At 48.3% G+C, this 17,657-nt stretch overlaps 1 protein-coding gene across 1 annotated transcript in view; it reads left to right on the top strand.

Moving 5' to 3' along the window:
• Muc5ac (mucin 5AC, oligomeric mucus/gel-forming) overlaps positions 1-1,216 on the top strand; it is a 31,036-nt gene extending 29,820 nt beyond the window's left edge. Inside the window, exons 47-49 of the mRNA XM_075975219.1 lie at positions 198-255; positions 362-470; positions 976-1,216. Of these exons, the coding sequence (XP_075831334.1) occupies positions 198-255; positions 362-470; positions 976-1,216 (408 nt within the window). The remainder of the gene's footprint in view (positions 1-197; positions 256-361; positions 471-975) is intronic.
• Positions 1,217-17,657: the final 16,441 nt, after the last annotated feature.

The following is a 17,657-nucleotide window of genomic DNA, read 5'->3' on the forward strand; positions in this document are numbered from 1 at the left end:
AAGTTTGGGGTTTTCCACTGCAGCCAAGGTGGCAGCTGACCTTGGATGAGGGGAAGCTGGTGCTGCATGGCCGTGAGGCTTATCCCCTCCAGTAGAGGGGGTTTCCGCTCTTGTTTGCATTTGGCCTCATGTCTCGTTCCTCCATTTCTGGATGCCTCATTGCTCCTGCCATTCACAATGGCCCATTGTTGGCACAGGGCCAGGCTCAGCTGAGAGAAGATGGTTGCTGCTATGACTGTCCCAACACCCAGCAGAGTAAGTGGAGGATTTGACAAGGAAGGAGTTGATCCCAGCCTGGGGCACCCAGGAAATGACTGAGCAGACACTGACCCTCTCTCTGCCTTACTTCCTGTCCTCCCAGAATGCGCGGTACACCAAAGACAGCAGATCATCCGTCAGCAAAACTGCAGCTCCGAGGGGCCAGTGAGCCTCTCCTACTGCCTGGGCAACTGCGGGGACAGCACCTCCATGTACGAACCCCAGGGAGCCTCAGGGGGCAGGTTCAGAGAAGCAATTGGTGGTGGGGTGGAGTGGGGTGGGGTGTCTGGTGCATCGAGGTCCAGAAGCAGGGCAGGGAGGGACAGAACCAGGAGAGGGAGAAAAGGGGCACTGGAGGAGACTGTTATGATAACTTGAGCATCCCAAGGTGGCGTCAGCAGGGTTTGGGCTATACTGACTACTTTTGAAGCAGGATTTCTGTTTGCTGAAATATCTCAGACCTACGAAAGCCCCAGTCCCCACAGCAATGACCTGCTGTGCATCTGGCTGCAGACATAGGACACCTGGTGGCCAAGGGCAGCTGTGGCAGAAACTTTTGCCCCTCAGGGAACTGGCAAATGAGAGTGATAGGGTTTTGAACACAGGGTGACAAAGACCTCGGGAGCTCGGCACTGTGCACGCCGTTTGCGTTGCAGAGCCTGTGGAAGGCGTACGCAGCGGCCCGCAGGGCTGGGCGCTGAGCAGATCTATTCACAGGTACTCCCTGGAGGCCAACACTGTGGAGCACAAGTGTGAGTGCTGCCAGGAGCTGCAGATCTCGCAGAGGAATGTGACTCTGCACTGTGACGACGGCTCCAGCCGCACCTTCAGCTACACCCAGGTTGAGAAGTGCGGCTGCCTGGGCCAGCGGTGCCATGCTCCAGGTGACACGAGCTACCCAGAGTCCTCAGAATCAGAGTTCAAGTCCCAGGAAAGTAAGGGACACGGTCAGCAGTAAGCACTCAGGGCCAGCAAGGAGGTGCTTGGGCTTTCCCAGAGCTGAGCGGCACTGCTGTCCCAACACACCACCCAAAGTCCTCCCGAGGCCAGAAGGACACTTGCTGCTTGTTCAAGTGGCTTGAATTCCAGACCTTCTGCCTGCCCACCACTTCCTCTTCAGGAGGGACATGGACCCCAGCTGTCCTTGGGGTGGGAGCAGTCCTATCCACCGATTAGGAGCATACGGGCACCGGGCTCCTTTGGAAAGAACTTCAGTGTCACCAAAGGGTCCCATGAAGGAGTCACTTGCATGCGGTATCACCTGCTTGGCCTCACTCTCACCTCAGCCCTGTACCTGTGCCCCCTTTCAGGAAATGGCCAATTTGTTTTATAAATACAGTCAGAGCATTTGTGAATTATCTCTGTGTGTGTATTATTTTTAAAACATGTCCATAGATATAGGACAGGCCTGGACTTCAGGGGGGTCTTATCCTTCAGGCTGTTCACTAGGGGCGTGCCAGCCTGGTGAGGGCCACTGGGGAGTTCTCGGCCTCTACTTGCTGGGAGGATATGTCCTAACGGTGACAATAGCTACACAGGGGCTAACTGGAGCCTGGATGAAGCTCAGAGTCAGAAGCATCCTGGGAGAGGACAATGAGGGAGAGAATGAATGAGTGAGTGAATGAGTGAATGAACTAGTGGCTGAGGAGATTAGTGAATGAGTGACTGATAGAATTAGTGAGTGAGGAAGTGCTTGGATGACGGAGGCAGTGGATGAGTGCACAGTGATTGAGTGGAGAGCGAAGTGACCTAGGGAGGATAAATGATTGAATACGCAAGTAAATGGATGAGCAGACTCATGAACGAGCCAATGGATAAATGAATTAACAAGTGGACTAATGTGTGGGTGGACGAAGGCATGGGTGGCCAAGTGGGTGAGTGGATGAGTGGACGAAGGCACGAGTGGCCAAGTGGGTGAACAGATGATTGGGTGAATGAGGATGTACATGAATGTAGGAATGAATGAAAGGGACCTGGTGGTGACCAGGCTGAGTCAAGCAAGTCTAGATACCCTGCTGTCCAGAGAGAGAGAGAGAGAGAGGCCTGAAGTGAGGCCTGAGTAGCCCATGGGCAGCCCAGGATCAAGCACATTCCACACTCCAGTGCTCAGGAGCTCCAGACCTCATCAAGAGCCGGCTCATGGGGAATGCAGGGCGAGCATCCCCAGAGCAGGCACTGGGGGGGGGGGTGTTATATGCCTTTTGAACCCAGACATTTGCTTGGAGACTGAGCTATCTCTTGGCAGGGCAGGAGATAAACAGACCTTGTTGGATGGCCGGAAGGATCCTGGGGCTCAGGCAAGGGTCTTTCAGACCTGCAGTCACTGGACACCTGTGGGGTGTGTTCAGACTGTCCAAATGTCTCTGGTGTGGCATGAGGGAAGAACACAGTTCCCACATCCAGGTCTTTGTCTCACCCACCAAGGCAGCATTCTGGTGGCCAGCCTAGTGTACACGGGAGTCCGGACTCCTGCATCCAAACCCAGCCTCCACGAATCCAATGCCCATTGCTTCTATTTTATGCTGCCTCAGATACAAGAACCAGGCTCAGTCAGTCTGGTCTGGGGCCCAGGTGCCTGCAACCCTTCATGGCCTGTTGGGAAACCTGCTTTGGGAGTTCAGTTGTGTTTCTCAAAGCCGCCATAAGGTGGTGCAAGCTCAGCTCTGTGCCTTTGTAGTGTTCTGGATCTGGGCTTTTGTTCTTGGGTGGACTGTTCCCTGAGAACAGCCCAAAGTAGAACTGAAGTGCTAGAGGGGACAGGCATTTCCCGGGATCTTGGGGCTCCAGGGTCTGGAGGAGAGGGTAAGGACAGCCCTTCAGTTCTTCCCAAGCATTCCCACTGGACAGGCAAGCTTTGGGTTCAGCTGGAGAACCACAGTCCTTCCATCTGTCTGCCTGCTCTGCCAGTAAGACTTGGGCTGGTCCCTAAGGCACCTTCAGGTCCTTTCTGCCTTAGTGTAGTCTTCAAGATTAGGAAATCAGGGGTCACCAGAGATACCCAATCCCTATCGGGTCCCTAGGTCACAAAGGGTTTTGGCCTAATGGCCGGTCTCACAATATTTCCTGGCATTGGGTTTCAGGCATACAAGTCCTGCCTGTGTGCTTTTAGGAGTTCCAAACTTCTAGGTGAGTCCTATAGCCTCTCTACTTGCTTGGGCTATTTACTTTCAGTGGTGTGGGCTGCCTCAAAGCCTGACTCCTATCCACGGGCAGTGCTGACACGGCCACTCCCTGGCCGAGACCCTGTGACCCTTTGCGTGAACCCTGAGGCTCACTAGCTCTGCAGGTCTGCTTGGCCGCCTGGCTCACCTCACTGACCTCTCAGTGGCTGCCAGGCTCTAATCAGTGTCATTGCCCCTGGAGAGGATCAGGTATCTAGAGAGCCGCCTCTTCCTCTCAGAGTGGGTAGTGCGGGGGTGACTAATCCCCTAGCTCTCGGAGTACCCGTAGGCCGAGGTCCTCCGTCTGCGTCACTTCTGCTTAGAACCATGGCAGGTGTGCTGGCAGGAAGCAACCAGATCGCGTGCCTCTGGGTGGGAGTGGTTTACCTTCTTTACCTGCACACCCTGCCCACCACAGCCTCAGCCAAGTTGTGCAATGCACTGTTTCTGGAAAGAGCTGAAGAGCGGGATGGGGGCCCCCACACACCTTGGTAGTCTACACCCTGACCGCAGGGGTAGCCCCTTGACCCCACACCCTGGACTTTACACGGAACAGGGCAAGAAAACATATTTGAATGAGGCCCCATAGACCTGGGCTGCCCAGCTGCTCCAGAGGCCACGAGGTCTTGAGAAGAACTAACTTTAGGAGCTTTGTAGGAGGCACAAAGTTTAGTTCTGCCCTCCATGTTTTGGGAGCTTCCAAGTTGAGAACAGGATAGACAGAGGGCAGGGTAGGCTCCTGACCCCTCATCCAATACCCCCAGCACCTTGCTTTCACCTACAGTGGGAAACCTGCTTAGTCTGAGGCCAGTTCCCTGTGACTGTCCTGGGAAGGCAGAGTGGAAAGGGAACCCCAGTCTAGCTGTCTGTGGGCAAGAGGGAGCAGCACAAAGCTGAGAGGGGATGGTGGCCCACAGAGGGTCAGAGGAGAAAGACCTCCTCAGTCCCATTGCCTAACACCAGCGGATCTGTGGTCTTCCAAAGGTTAAGATAATGAAGGGTTGGCACTTGAGGCTATGCCTATGTCCAGAAGTGGGGATACAGCACTACACTTAGGTCTGCCCCTGAGACCCCACTACTGAGTTCTGAATTTCTGGGACCTGATGGGATTGTCAGGGAGAGTATCAGCATGCAAATGTCCCCAGGACAGATCACAGCCAACATAGCCAAGTGTAAACCCATCTTCCTTCAAGGCAAGGGGTTCTGTGACCATCAGCAGGTCCCCAAGCCTGTGCCCAGCTCAGGCCCACCTGACGATATCCTTCCATGGTGTCTCAGCCCATTTCCCCATCTAAGAGTACAAAGGGTTCGGGCCTTAGAGGTCTGAGCTGGGGACACTGAGGGTGGCAGAAGTATCTAAGGGCACCTGCCAGGACAGCCTCACTGTACCCACACCCTGGCTCCGTTCTCATCCTCCCACCCAGAGAGCACCTCGGCTGTGCTGAAGAGTGGGCTAGCCCCCCAGAGACCACACCTCTGACATTTCTCAGGGAATAGGGACGCCTTACCTCACGTACTGAAACACAGTAGGGGGATGGGACAATCAGATGTTCCTGTCGCTTCTGGAATCAGATTTCTTCCTGTACCCCAGCCAGTAATACCAGGATGGGGGCAGCTCCCTCCCCACCCAGCCTTGCTCAACATGAAGCCAGGTCTGGGGTTTCCTCTGTGACTACATCGGTTTCCTACTGACCTCTGCCCAAAAACTCTCGCAGTCTGAAGCTGTGCCTGTCTTCAGCAGGCAGCTCTCGGGCCTTAATGAGCACCTCTGAGACTCCCTTTCCTGCTGTGAGCCCTGGGGGACCTGGGAAGAAGGACCCCAGTATAGAAACCATGTACTCAGAATGCACTTTAGGCCCCAAGTTCCTTTCCCTGCAAAGGCAGCCCTGGTGGGACCAGAGCCTGTGTTATCTTAGGAAGTCCCTGGCAGCTCCCTGAAACCTGGGATGTTAAACAGCTGTCCTGAGATTGCATCCACACCTCCAAAACATCTCTGCAGTGATGACTGGGCTGGTTTGCAAATTCTTCTTCACTTGTTTGCATGTGGGGATGTGTTTGGTCATACCTGCAGGTCTCAGGCTGATGTGTGGATGTGGATGCTCAGGCTCACCTGGGCAGTCTGGGCCCCGCAGGAAGGAACTCCCTCCACTCCTCAGACAGTAACACAATTTCTCCTCTTCTCAAGGAGGGACGTGGCAGTAGCTCTGAGGTGATCATCTCTGGGATTCCGCTGGCAGCCCCTCTCCAGATACAGGAGTCTGAACTGTCTGGGCAAGAGACCCTGTGGCTAAGTCATCCCTTCAGGTATCCGTTGTATCCTTTTGGCTTTCTCATGACGACACTGGTGACAGCTCAGAACACACTGGCCTCAGGCAGCTCTGACCTTGTGTCCCTGGGAGCATGAGCTCACAGGCAATGTGCTTCTTTTCCTCGCCCCTTCCCTGCTATGGGGGACATGAGAGGGCCCTGGGACAGGGAGCATCTGAACATGATAGTGGAGTTCTCTCGACCCATGTCTCTGACAAGAGACCAGTTGTGCAAGACGGCTATGCCTTCCCTTTCCCAGTGCCCAGACCTGCATGGGGTGTGTCCTTTGGTTGGGTTGGGGCTTCCATAGCTCAGTCACCACAGGGGCCCCGAGACTAGGTGGTATGAGCTTGTTGGGGAGAGGCCAGTGCAGCCTGGGTGTGGGTATACAGCTGGCTTTTGTACCAGACATCTCTCTCAGCACAGGGCCATAGCGTGAGGAGATCACTGGCCTCTCAGTAAACCTCGCGGGTAGCAAGTCAACATCGGGGTTCCTGGAGGGGAGGGAAGGGCCTGTTTGTCCACTTGGCATCTCTGTTCAGGGACAGGACATTGAGGTTCTACTCTTGTTTGCTTCCCTCAATCTGCCTAATCCTGAGCAAACCCAGTAGCGGGGGGCTGCTTCTCACTTTTTCCTCCACACCAACCCCACACATGTTGCAATCTGCCCATTGGGGTCAGAGGTGGCCTTGGCCCTGGGTAGGCATGCTGGGAATGGGAAGGGGCACTAGGCCGTAGCTAGGACGCCTGGAACACCTGCCCCATCCTTTAACTGCCTCAGACTCCAGCACCATCCACTCCTGGATGTCAGCCTGGAGACATATCCCCCTCCTTTTCTGAGACCCCACTTTCTCCCTGGCCCTGTCTACATCTCACCTGGGCATTCATGTCCAGGTGAGGTCTGAGGCTGCCCCTTTCTGTTCTTCTATCCACCTGTTCTTCAAATCACAGCCAGCACTGTACGTTCTGAGGGACTTTTTAATCCTGATGGGATTTTTGAATTTCCAGGTGTGTTGCAAAAATAGAACCAAGAGCTCCCGTGTGCTCCCTCCTTGGGTTCGCCCATGCGTGCCTTGCCGCATGCGTCACCTTTTGCTTACACACACTCTCTTTGTACATAATTGTCCTTCTTTCTAAACCACCAGAGTTTAAGACGTGTGCCCCTTCACCTTGTAGATACGGGTGTGTATTCCTGGAAACAGGACAGGGGTCACACCAGAGGAGCTCACTTGACCACAATGCCACCATTCAGACCTTCCACCGTGGCTTCATTTGTCACTGTAGCTGCTCACTCCCATATGGAGCCTCTCATCTTGTCCTCTGTACCCCACACCCCAACCTGCTCATCCATGCTAGGGCCAGGCTACCCCATTGCTGAGAGTCTTTACAAGGCTTTGAGCCATTCCCCCAGCCGCTGTGGCTGAGTTTGTAAAGGTCATTGACTCATGACTAGAGTCAGAAGTGCCTGTGCGTAGTTCCTTCGACCTGGGATCTGTCCTCAGCGCTACTCTGTTTCTTCTTTCTTTTTGTTGAAGGCCAGAGGCATCGGATTCCCCACGACTGGGGTTATAGGTGGTTGTGAGCTGCCCTACATGGGTGAAACTAAACTCAGGTCCTCGGCAGGAGCAGTACATGATCCTAACCCCCGAGCCACCTCTCCAGCTCTGCTTCTGTGTTTCTGAACCTTGATCTTTTGAGGGGTGGAGGGTTTTGCATAGGACCCCAAGATCTGGCTCTCTGTGTTAGGGGGCATGAGTTCAGCCTGATCTTCCCTCCTTCTCAAGTCCAGGGGTGCCCCCCCCACTCCATCCAGACGGTCACTGGGACATTTGGATTATGTCACTTGGCTCACGGTTTCCTCACTGAGAAGTTGCTCCCCCGGAATGTAGAAGTGTCTGGGGATATGTGGGGCCTATCAATGTCCTTTCTGGCTTTGCCTGAGTAGCACCCACCAGGATTTTCTGATCCTTCCCCTTTTCTTGTTGGCTTTCTTCTATAGGAAAGATTTTCCCTTTCATCCCGTTTATTTATTTATTTAATATTTTTAAGAGTTTCATATATATAAACAATGAAATTTAATCATATCTACTCCTGATTCTCCCCTCTAATCCCCTTACCACACCCCTCAACATGTCTTTTTTTATTTCCTGATTACCCATTAAGTCCAGTTAATGCCTGCATGGGTGTGTAGCATCCATTGGATCACGGGAAGCTAACGAGTGGCCATGCTCTCAAAGAAGAATGATTCTCCCTCCCTCAGGTGCTATAACTGTCAATAGCTCTACTTTCTGCCTCTGTGCCGGAATTTTGGCTGCCTGGATCTGGTGCAGATAACCACGGACAGCCATTGCGAGCTCACGAGTGTGGGAGCCATGCTGTGTCTAGCAGACAGCATCTCCCGGCATTCCTTCCATTCCTTTGACTCTAACATTTTGCCTTCTCCTCTTCCACAACCTTCCCTGGGCCTTAGGAGTGGGTGGTGATCTAGACGTCCTGTTTAGGGCTGAGCACTCAATCACTGGTCCTCAGAACTGTGAGTAGTGATGCGTCTCTCCCTTGACTGTTGTCTGCTACAAAATCAAAAGTGCTAGTCTGTTTTTTTTTTAAACCAAAAACAAAACAAAACAAAACAAAACAAAACAAAACAAAAGTGGTAGTCTGAATCTAAATGACCCACCCCTACAATTTCACAGGGAGTGACACTGTTAGGAGGTGTGGCCTTGTTGGAGTAGGTGTGGCCTTGTTGGAGGAAGTGTGTCACTGTAGGGGTGGGCTCTGAGGTTTCCTATGCTCGGGATGCTTCTCAGTGTCTCTGTCGATTTCCTGTTGCCTGCAAGATGTAGGACTCTCAGCTACTCCTCCAGTACCATGTCTGCCTACCATGTCTGCCGCTATGTTCCCACTACGATGACAATGGACCGAATCTCTGAAACCGTAAGCGAGCCACTCCAATTAAATATCTTCTTTATAAGGGTTGCTGTGGTCATGGTGTCTCTCCACAGCAAAATAAAAACTCTAAGACAGGCTTCTCTCTGACCAAATTTCTGAGGCGCCCATGCCTGCCAGCAGCAGAAGCTGGGTAGACACCAGAAGTTTAGGCCTTATTTATTTATTTACCCAGATTCATAATTTTTTATTTTTATAATCTTTAGAAGGAATTAGCCAGTCAACAAAAATGGCATACTGGAAAACTTTGCACTCCTTATTCCACAGAAATGCCATGGTCAGAGTAAAATCAAGACACTGCCTAAAATGACTTGGCCCGGGGCTCTGGAAAATTGTCCATTTTCCAGAAATAAAGCAAAGCATCAAGAAGACTCCATCTCTAAAACAGTGTCACAGGTCTGTACTTGTGTACTGGCAGATCAGGCACTGAGCACCAGGGTCCTGCCTCCTCCATCTCCCTACACCCAGGAAGAGCAAGCAGATGGTGGGTAAAGGGCACCGTGCGCGTGTGTTCTGACCTGCCAGCATGTACTAAGGTGACACAGTCGCTTCTGTTCTGCTTGACTTGGAACTGGGGCCGGAAGAGCAGCTTGCACCGCTTATAAATGCTTCTAGAGATCACAGACTCCTGGAGCAAGGAACACAGCTGGAAAGCCTCCTGTAAACCATCTGAGACCTGGGGGAGGGGCCGGAGGAGGTGTCCTTGAGAACCGAGAGCGTCTACAAGCATCTATGTACTAGAAAATTCACCGCTAGGGTCCATCCCACCTTGGGCTTGACTACAGTGTTGTAGGGGGTCTCAGCCTAGAACCAAGATGCAGATCTGGGAGAAGCCCCTGGAATTCAAGGAAATATCTGTCAAAACACTAGTGGAGCTCACTAACACTCCTTAAAGCCCTCCCAGCATCCCTCAACAATACCCTTGGCCCCGTATTCCAGTCCACAACCCTGACAGCTTTCCCGGAGGCCAAGTGGATCCCAGGGAGTCCATGTAAGACATCACCCATTCCCTGCTAACACAGCCCCAGACGGCACTCCTCTCTCTGGGCTCAACTCCCTGCTAACACAGCCCTAGACTGCACTCCTTCCTCTGGGCTCAATATTCTGGTCCTACAGCATCAGCAGAACACTTCTGCCTTACCTGAGGTCAAGTGAATACTAGGGACTCATGGTAAAACGCTGCCCATAAGCCAGCTAACAGCCTCCAACTGTATCCCCTCCCCTGAGCCCCATATCCCAGCCCACAACCTCAGCACAAAACTTCTACCATGCAGGAAGCCACACTACACTAGGAACCCCAGAGGCAAAGTAAACACTCAAAACGCCAAAGGTCTTGCAAGCCACAAAACTCCCCCTGGAGACACCCTACTGGACCAGAACCCCCTGGTCACTTAGGCCAGAAGACCAGAGAGAAAACAGAAACCAAGGAACAAAATGCCCAACTCAACAAAGACAAACTCAGGAACTAACACCTAGACTTACAATCATCCCCAACCCAGATGCCTAAATGCCAGTGTAAGAACACAATCAACAACAGAAGGGGCAATAGAGCACCACCAGAGCACAGCTATCCTGGGGCAGCAAGAACTGAACAACTCAACACAGTTGAAACACAAAAAAACGACCTTCCCAGGGGGATCCATAGACAAGATCTTCTGAGAAAATTGGTGGGGGGGAAGAGTACAAGGGGAGGGGGAGGGGAGAAGGAGGGAGGTGGAGAACATGAGGGAATGGGATGGTTAAGATGGGGGAAGAACAGAGAGGGAGAACAAGGAAAGAGATAGCTTGATTGAGGGAGCCATTATGGGACTAGAGAGAAACCTGGTACTAGGGAAATCCTCAGAAATTCACAAGAATGATCCCAGCTAAGACCCTAGGCAATAGTGGAGAAGGAGTCTGAACTGGCCTTCCCTTGTAAGCAGATTGATGACGACCCTAATTGTCATCATAGGGCCTTCATCCAGCGTCTGATGGAAGCAGATGCAGAGATCCACAGCTAAGCACTGTACCGAGGTTCCAGAGTCCAGTCAAAGAGAGTGAAGAGCGATAATACAAGTGAAGGGGTCACGACCATAATAAGGACATCCACTGAAACAGCTTACTTGATCACGGAAACAGTCACTGACCCTGGACTCATAGCAGTGGAACCTGCACAGGACTTAACTAGGCCACCTGAATGCGGGTGACAGTTGTGTGGCTTGGGCAGTCTGTGCAGCCACTGGCTTTTCGGATGGAGAATGGAGCCCATTCTCTTTATAAGGAGACCTTATTCAGATTATATATGGGGGGGGGCCTTGGTCCTGCCTCACAGTGAAGTGTCAGACTTAATTGACTCTAGTTGGGAAGCCTTACCCTCTCTGAGGAGTGGATGGGGGCTTGGGGTGGGGGGATTGTGGAGGAGGCAAAGTAGGAGAGGGAATGGAAACTGGGATAGGCATGTAAAATGAGAAAAGATTGGTTTTTTAAAAAAAATAAATTTAATTTAAAAAAGAAAATGAACTTAAAAGCAATTTATAAAGAGGTCCTTAAAGAGGAGATAAAAAAAATCTCTTAAAGAAATTGGGGGAAAGACAAACAAAAAAGTTGGAGACTTCAATACCCCACTCTCACCAATGGACAGGTCATCCAGACAAAAACTAAACAGGGAAATAATGGAGCTAACAGTTGTTATGACTCAAATGGACCTAGGAGATATCTACAGAACATTTCACCGAAACACAAAAAATATATATTCTTCTCAGCATCTCACACAATATTCCCCAAAACTGACCATATAGTTGGTCACAAAGCAAGTCTCAACAGATGAAAGAAAATTGAAATAACCCCTTGTTCCTTATCAGAGCACGATGGATTAAAGCTAGATTTCAACAACAGAAACAGCAGAAAGCCGACAATCTCATGAAAGCTGAGCAACTCACTACTGAATCAACAGTGGGTCAAGGAAGAAATAAAGAAATTAAATAGAATCCAATGAAAATGGATGCACAACATACCCAAACCTATGGGGCACAATGAAAGCAGTCCTAAAAGGAAAGTTCACAGCACTGGGAGAGCTTTCATAAAGAAACTCGAGAGATCTTACAGTAGGGACCTAACAGCACACCTGAAAACTCCAGACCAAAAGAAGCAGGCTTATCCAAGAGGAGTAGACGTCAGGAGATGATCAAACTGAGGGTTGAAATCAGTAAAATAGAAACAAAGAGAACAACCAAAGAGTAGATGAAAGAAAGAGTTGAGAAAATCAACAAGATAGACAAACCTTTATGTGAACTAACTAAAAGGCAAAGGGAGAATATTAAAATTAACAAAATCAGAAGTAAAGAGAGGGCTATAACAACAGACACTGAGGAAATCCAAAGAGTCATTAGGCCATATTTAATAAAACATGTATTTCACAAAATTGGACAAATCTAAAAGAAATGAAAAGTTTTCTCACTAGATACCTCTTACCAAAGTTAAAGTAAGACCAGATAAACAGCCTAATTAGACCTCGTACTGGGTGGTTTTGTGTGTCAACTTGGCACAAGCTGGAGTCATCAGAGGAAGGAGCCTCAGCTGAGGAAATGCCTCCATGAGATCCAGCTGTAAGGCATTTTCTCATTTAGAGATTAACGGGAGAGGCCCAGCCTATTGTGGGGTGGTGCCATCTCTGGGCTGCTGGTCTTGGGTTCTATAAAAAGGTAGGCTGAGCAAGCCATGGGAAGCAAACTGCTCTCCTCCATGGCCTCTGCATCAGCTCCTGGCTCAGGGATCCTGCCCTGTTTGAGTTCCTGTCTAATTTCCTTCAGTGATGAGCAGTGCTGAAGTGTAAGCCAAATAAATCCTTTCCTCCCAACCTGACTTTTGGATGGTGTTTTGTCACAGCAATAGAAACCCTAACTAAGGCAGACCTATAACCCCTAAGGAAATAGAAATGGTCATTAAAAGTCCCCACCCCAACTCAGGGCCAAATAGATGGTTTTGGTGCAGAATTCTACCAGACTTTTAAAGAAGAGATAATTCCAACACTCCTCAAATTCCACAAAATAGAAACAGAAGGACACAAATTGCCAAATTCATTTTATGAAGACACACTTACCCTTATATGCAAACCACATAAAGGCTCAACGAAGAAAGAAAATTACAGGCCAGTTTCCCTCATGAACACTGATGCAAAAATCCTCAATAAAACACTGGCAAAGCAATTTCAAGAACACATCAAAAAATCATCCACCATGATAAAGTTGGCTTCATCCAAGAGATGCAGGGATGGTTCAACATATGAAAATCTATCAATGTAATTCACCATATAAATAAACTGAAAGAAAAAAACATGTGATTATCTCATTAGATGCTGAAAAAGCATTTGACAAAATCCAACACCCCTTCATGATAAAGGTCTTGGAGAGATCAAGGATACAAGGAACATATCTAAATATAATAAATGCAGTATACAGCAAGTTGGCAGCAAACATCAAATTAAATGGAGAGAAACTCAAAGAGATTCCACTAAAATCAGGAATAAGACAAGGCTGTCCACTCTCTCCATATCTATTCAACATAGTTCTTGAAGAAATTCTGGCAAGAGCAATAAGACAACAAAAGGAGACCAAGGGGATTCAAATTGGAAAGGAAAAAGTCAACCTTTCGCTATTTGCAGATGATATATTATACATAAGTGACCCCAAAAACTCTACCAGGGAATTCCTGCAGATGATAAATACCCTCAGTAATGTGGCAGGATACAAGATCAACTTAAAAAAAAACAGTAGCCAGCCCTCCTATATACAAATGATGAAGATGCTGAGAAAGAAGTCAGAGAAATGTCACTCTTCACAATAGCCACAAATAACATAAAATATCTTGAGGTAACATTAACCAAAGAAATGAAAGACCTGTGCTTCAAGAACCTTAAGTCTTTGAAGAAAGAAACTGACAATACCAGAAAATGGAAAGATCTCCCATGCTTTTGGATAGGCAGGATCAACATAATAAAAACAGCAATCTACCAAAAGCAATCTATAGATTCAAGGCAATCCCCATCAAAATCCCAATATGATTCTTCACAGACTTTGAAAGAACAATAATCAATTTCATATGGAAAAACAAAAAAAAGATAGCCAAAACAATCCTGTACAATAAAGGAACTTCCAGAGGCAATGTCATCTCTGACATGAAACTCTATCATAGAGCTACAGTAATGAAAACAGCTTGGTATTGGCAATAAAAACAGAGAGGTTGACCAATGGAATCAAATCAAAGAACTGGATATTAGTCCACACATCTATGACACCTATTTTTTTTTACAATGAAGCTAAAACTATACAATGGAAAAAAAGGATCTTCAACAAATGGTGCTGGCATAACTGGATGTCAACCTGTAGAAGAATGAAAATAGATCCATATCTATCACCATGCACAAAACTCAAGTCAAAATGGGTTAAAGACCTCAATATAAATGTGACCACACTGAACCTGATAGAAGAGAAAGTGGAAAGTTGCCTTCAATGCTTGGGCACAGGAGACCACTTCCTAATTATAATACCAGTAGCACAGATACTGAGAGCAAAATAAATAAGTATGACCTCCAGAAGCTGGGAAGCTTCTGTAAAGCAAAGGACACAGTCAATAAGACAAAAAGGCAGCCTACTGAATGGGAAAAGATCTTCACCAATCCCACATCAGACAGAGGACTGATCTCCAAAACAAATAAAGAATTCAAGAAATTAGACATCAAAATTCCAAATAATTCAATTAAAAATGGGGCACAAAACTAAACAGAGAATTTTCTACAGAAGAATCTCAAATGACTGAAAGACTCTGAAGGAAATGTTCGATATCCTTAGCCATTCATGAAATGCAATTCAAAAATAACTCTGAGATACCATCTTACACCAGTCAGAATGGTTAAGATAAAAAATACCAATTATATCTTATGCTGGAGAGGATGCAGAGTAAGGGGAACACTCCTCCATTGTTGGTAGGAATGCACACTTGTACAACCACTCTGGAAATCAGTATGGTGGTTTCTCAGAAAATTGGGAATCAACCTACATCAGGACTCAGCAATACCAGTCTTGGGCATATACTCAAAGGATGCTCAATCATACTACAAGGACATTTGTTTAACTATGTTCATAGCAGCATTATTTGTAACAGCCAGAACCTGGAAACAACCTAGATGCCCCTCAACCGAAGAATGGATAAGGAAAATGTGGTATATTTACACACTGGAGTACTACTAGGCAGTAAAACAAAACAAAACAATGATATCTTGTAATTTGCATGCAAATGGATGGAACTAGAAAAAAACATCCTGAGTGAGGTAACCCAGACCCAGAGAGATGAACATGGTATGTACTCACTCATAAGTGAATATTAGCTGTAAAGCAAAGGATAACGAGTCTATAGACCATGACCCTAGAGAAGCTAAGTAACAAGGTGAACCCTAAGAAAAACATATATAGAGCCACCTGGAAAGGGGAAATAGATAAGATTGCCTGACAAAATTGGGAGCATGGGGGTGGGGGGAGAAGGGAGAATGGAAGGCGAAGAGGAGGGGAGAAGGCGAGGTGGGGGGAGAACTTGAGGGAATGGGATAGTCGAGATGGAGGAAAGACAGAGATGAGAGCAAGGAAAGAGATATTTTGATTGAGGGAGACATTATGGGACTAGCAAGAAACCTGACACTATAGAAATTCCGAGAAATCCACAAGGATGACCCCAGTTAAGACCCTAAGCAGTAGAGGAGAGGATACCCAAAGTGGCCTTTCCCTGTAGTCAGATTGATGTGTATCTTAAATGTCACCATAGAACCTTCGTCCTGCAACTGATGGAAACAGAGTCAGAGACCTGCAGCAGAACACTGGGCTGAGCTCCAACAGTCCAGCTGAAGAGTGGGAGGAGTGAGAACATGAGCAAAGAGATCAAGACCACAATGGGAACACCCACTGAAACAGTTTGCCTGAGCTAATGGGAGCTCACCAATTTCAGTTGGACAGGGAAGGAACCAGCATAGGACCAAACTAGACCCTCTGAATGTGGGTGACAGTTGTATGTCTGGGGAAGACTGTGGGGGCCCCTGGCAGTGGCACCAGGATTTATCTCTATGGCTTGTACTGGTTTTTTGAGAACCCATTCTCTTTGGATGGATATCTTGCTCAGCCTAGATATAGTAGGGAGGGCATTGGACCTTCCCCAAAGCAATGTGCCTTGCCCTCTCTAAGGAGTGGATGGGGGTTGGGGTGAGGAGAAAGGTGAAAGGAATGGGAGGAGGTGATGGAGTGGAAACTGGGATTGGTATGTTAAATGAAAAGCGATAATTTGTTTTCTTTTTTAAAAAAAGAAAAGAAAAAACCAAGTTACCATTTAAAAAAAAGTTCAACATCCTTAGCCATCAGAGAAATGCAAATCAAAAACTCTTGAGATTCCACCTGTCAGAATAGCTAAAATAAAAAACACAGGTGACGGCTCATGTTGACAAGGATGTGGAGCAAGGGGAACACTCCTCCATTGCCGTTGGGAGTGGAAACTTGTACAACCACTTTGGAAATCAATATGTTAGTTTCTCAGAAAATTGGGAATCGATCTACCTCAAGACCCAGCTGTACCATTCCTGGACATACACCCAAAGGATGCTCTGCCACAGTACAGGGACACTTGCATAGCTGTGTTCATAACAGTTTTATTCGTAATAGCCCAAAACTGGAAACAATAAGGATGTTTATCAACTGGAGAATGAATAAAGAAAATGTGGTACATTTACACAATGGAGAACTACTCATCTACTAAAAAACAATGACATCAGGAAAATTTCCAGCAAATGGATGGAACTAGAAGAGATCATCCTGAGCGAGGTAACTAAGACTCAGAGAGATGACCATGATATGTACTCACTTACAGGTGGATATTAGCTGTAAAGCACAGGATAACCATGCTACAAACCACAGACCCTAGAGTTTGGGTGGGGCATATGAATCTCACTGTAAAGGGGAAATAGAATAGCCATCACAGGCTGATGGGGAGAGAGGTCTCAGTGGAGGGTGGGGTGATCATGGAGACAGAAAGAATCAGGTTGGGGAAAGATGGAGGGAGAGAGTACTGGGAAAGACAGTTGGAATCCAGGACATCTTGGGGGATGAGCTAGAAACCTAGCTCAGTGGAAACTCCCAGGAATCTATGAGAGTGACCCTAGCTAAGATTCCTAGCAATGGGAGATACAGAGACTGAATTGGCCATTTCCAGTAGCCAGATAAGACTTCCAGTGGAGGAATTGGGATCCCAACACAGGCACATAAGCTCTTGCCTAAATTTGCCCTGCCTACAAGATTTGATGGGACAAAGGTGGAGCAGAAATTATGGGAGTGGTCAGCCAATGACTGGTCCAACTTGAGATCCAAGAGTCTACTCCTGCCAGTGCCTAGAGGGTCAGGACCCAAGGCTGAACAGTTCAGAGACTTAGGATAGAACTAAACATGACTGGCAGAAAAGAAAAAGGTCAATGAAATGATATCTGTTATACTCATAGATCATTGCCTAGCCCGACTGTCACCAGGGAGGCTTCAACCAGGAACTGATAGAAGAAACAGATGCAGAGACCTATAGTCAAGCATTAAACAGACCTCAGGGAATCCCGTGGAAGAGGGGAAGGAAGGATTATGGAAGCCAGTGGGACCAAGGAATTGGCTCATGGGGATTCATGGAGACTGAACCACGAAACAGAGAACTTGCATGGGACAGACCTGGGTCCTCTACACATGCGGTTGATTGGGTTGGTCTTGTGGGACTCCTGGCCGAGGGAATGGAGGCTGTCTCTGACTCTGGTGCCTGCTCTTGGAACCCTTTCCTCCTGCTGGGTTGCCTTGTCTGGCCTTAATAGGGGAGGAGGTGCCTAGTCCTGCTGCAACTTGATATCCCCCAGACGGCTGATATACACAAAAGGCCTGAACTTTTCTGAAAGGAAGGGAGAGGGAGTGGGTAGGAGGTAAAGTGGGGAGGTTGTGGGGA

This window comes from Microtus pennsylvanicus, chromosome 5 (assembly GCF_037038515.1).
Source record: "Microtus pennsylvanicus isolate mMicPen1 chromosome 5, mMicPen1.hap1, whole genome shotgun sequence".
Taxonomy (NCBI): domain Eukaryota; kingdom Metazoa; phylum Chordata; class Mammalia; order Rodentia; family Cricetidae; genus Microtus; species Microtus pennsylvanicus.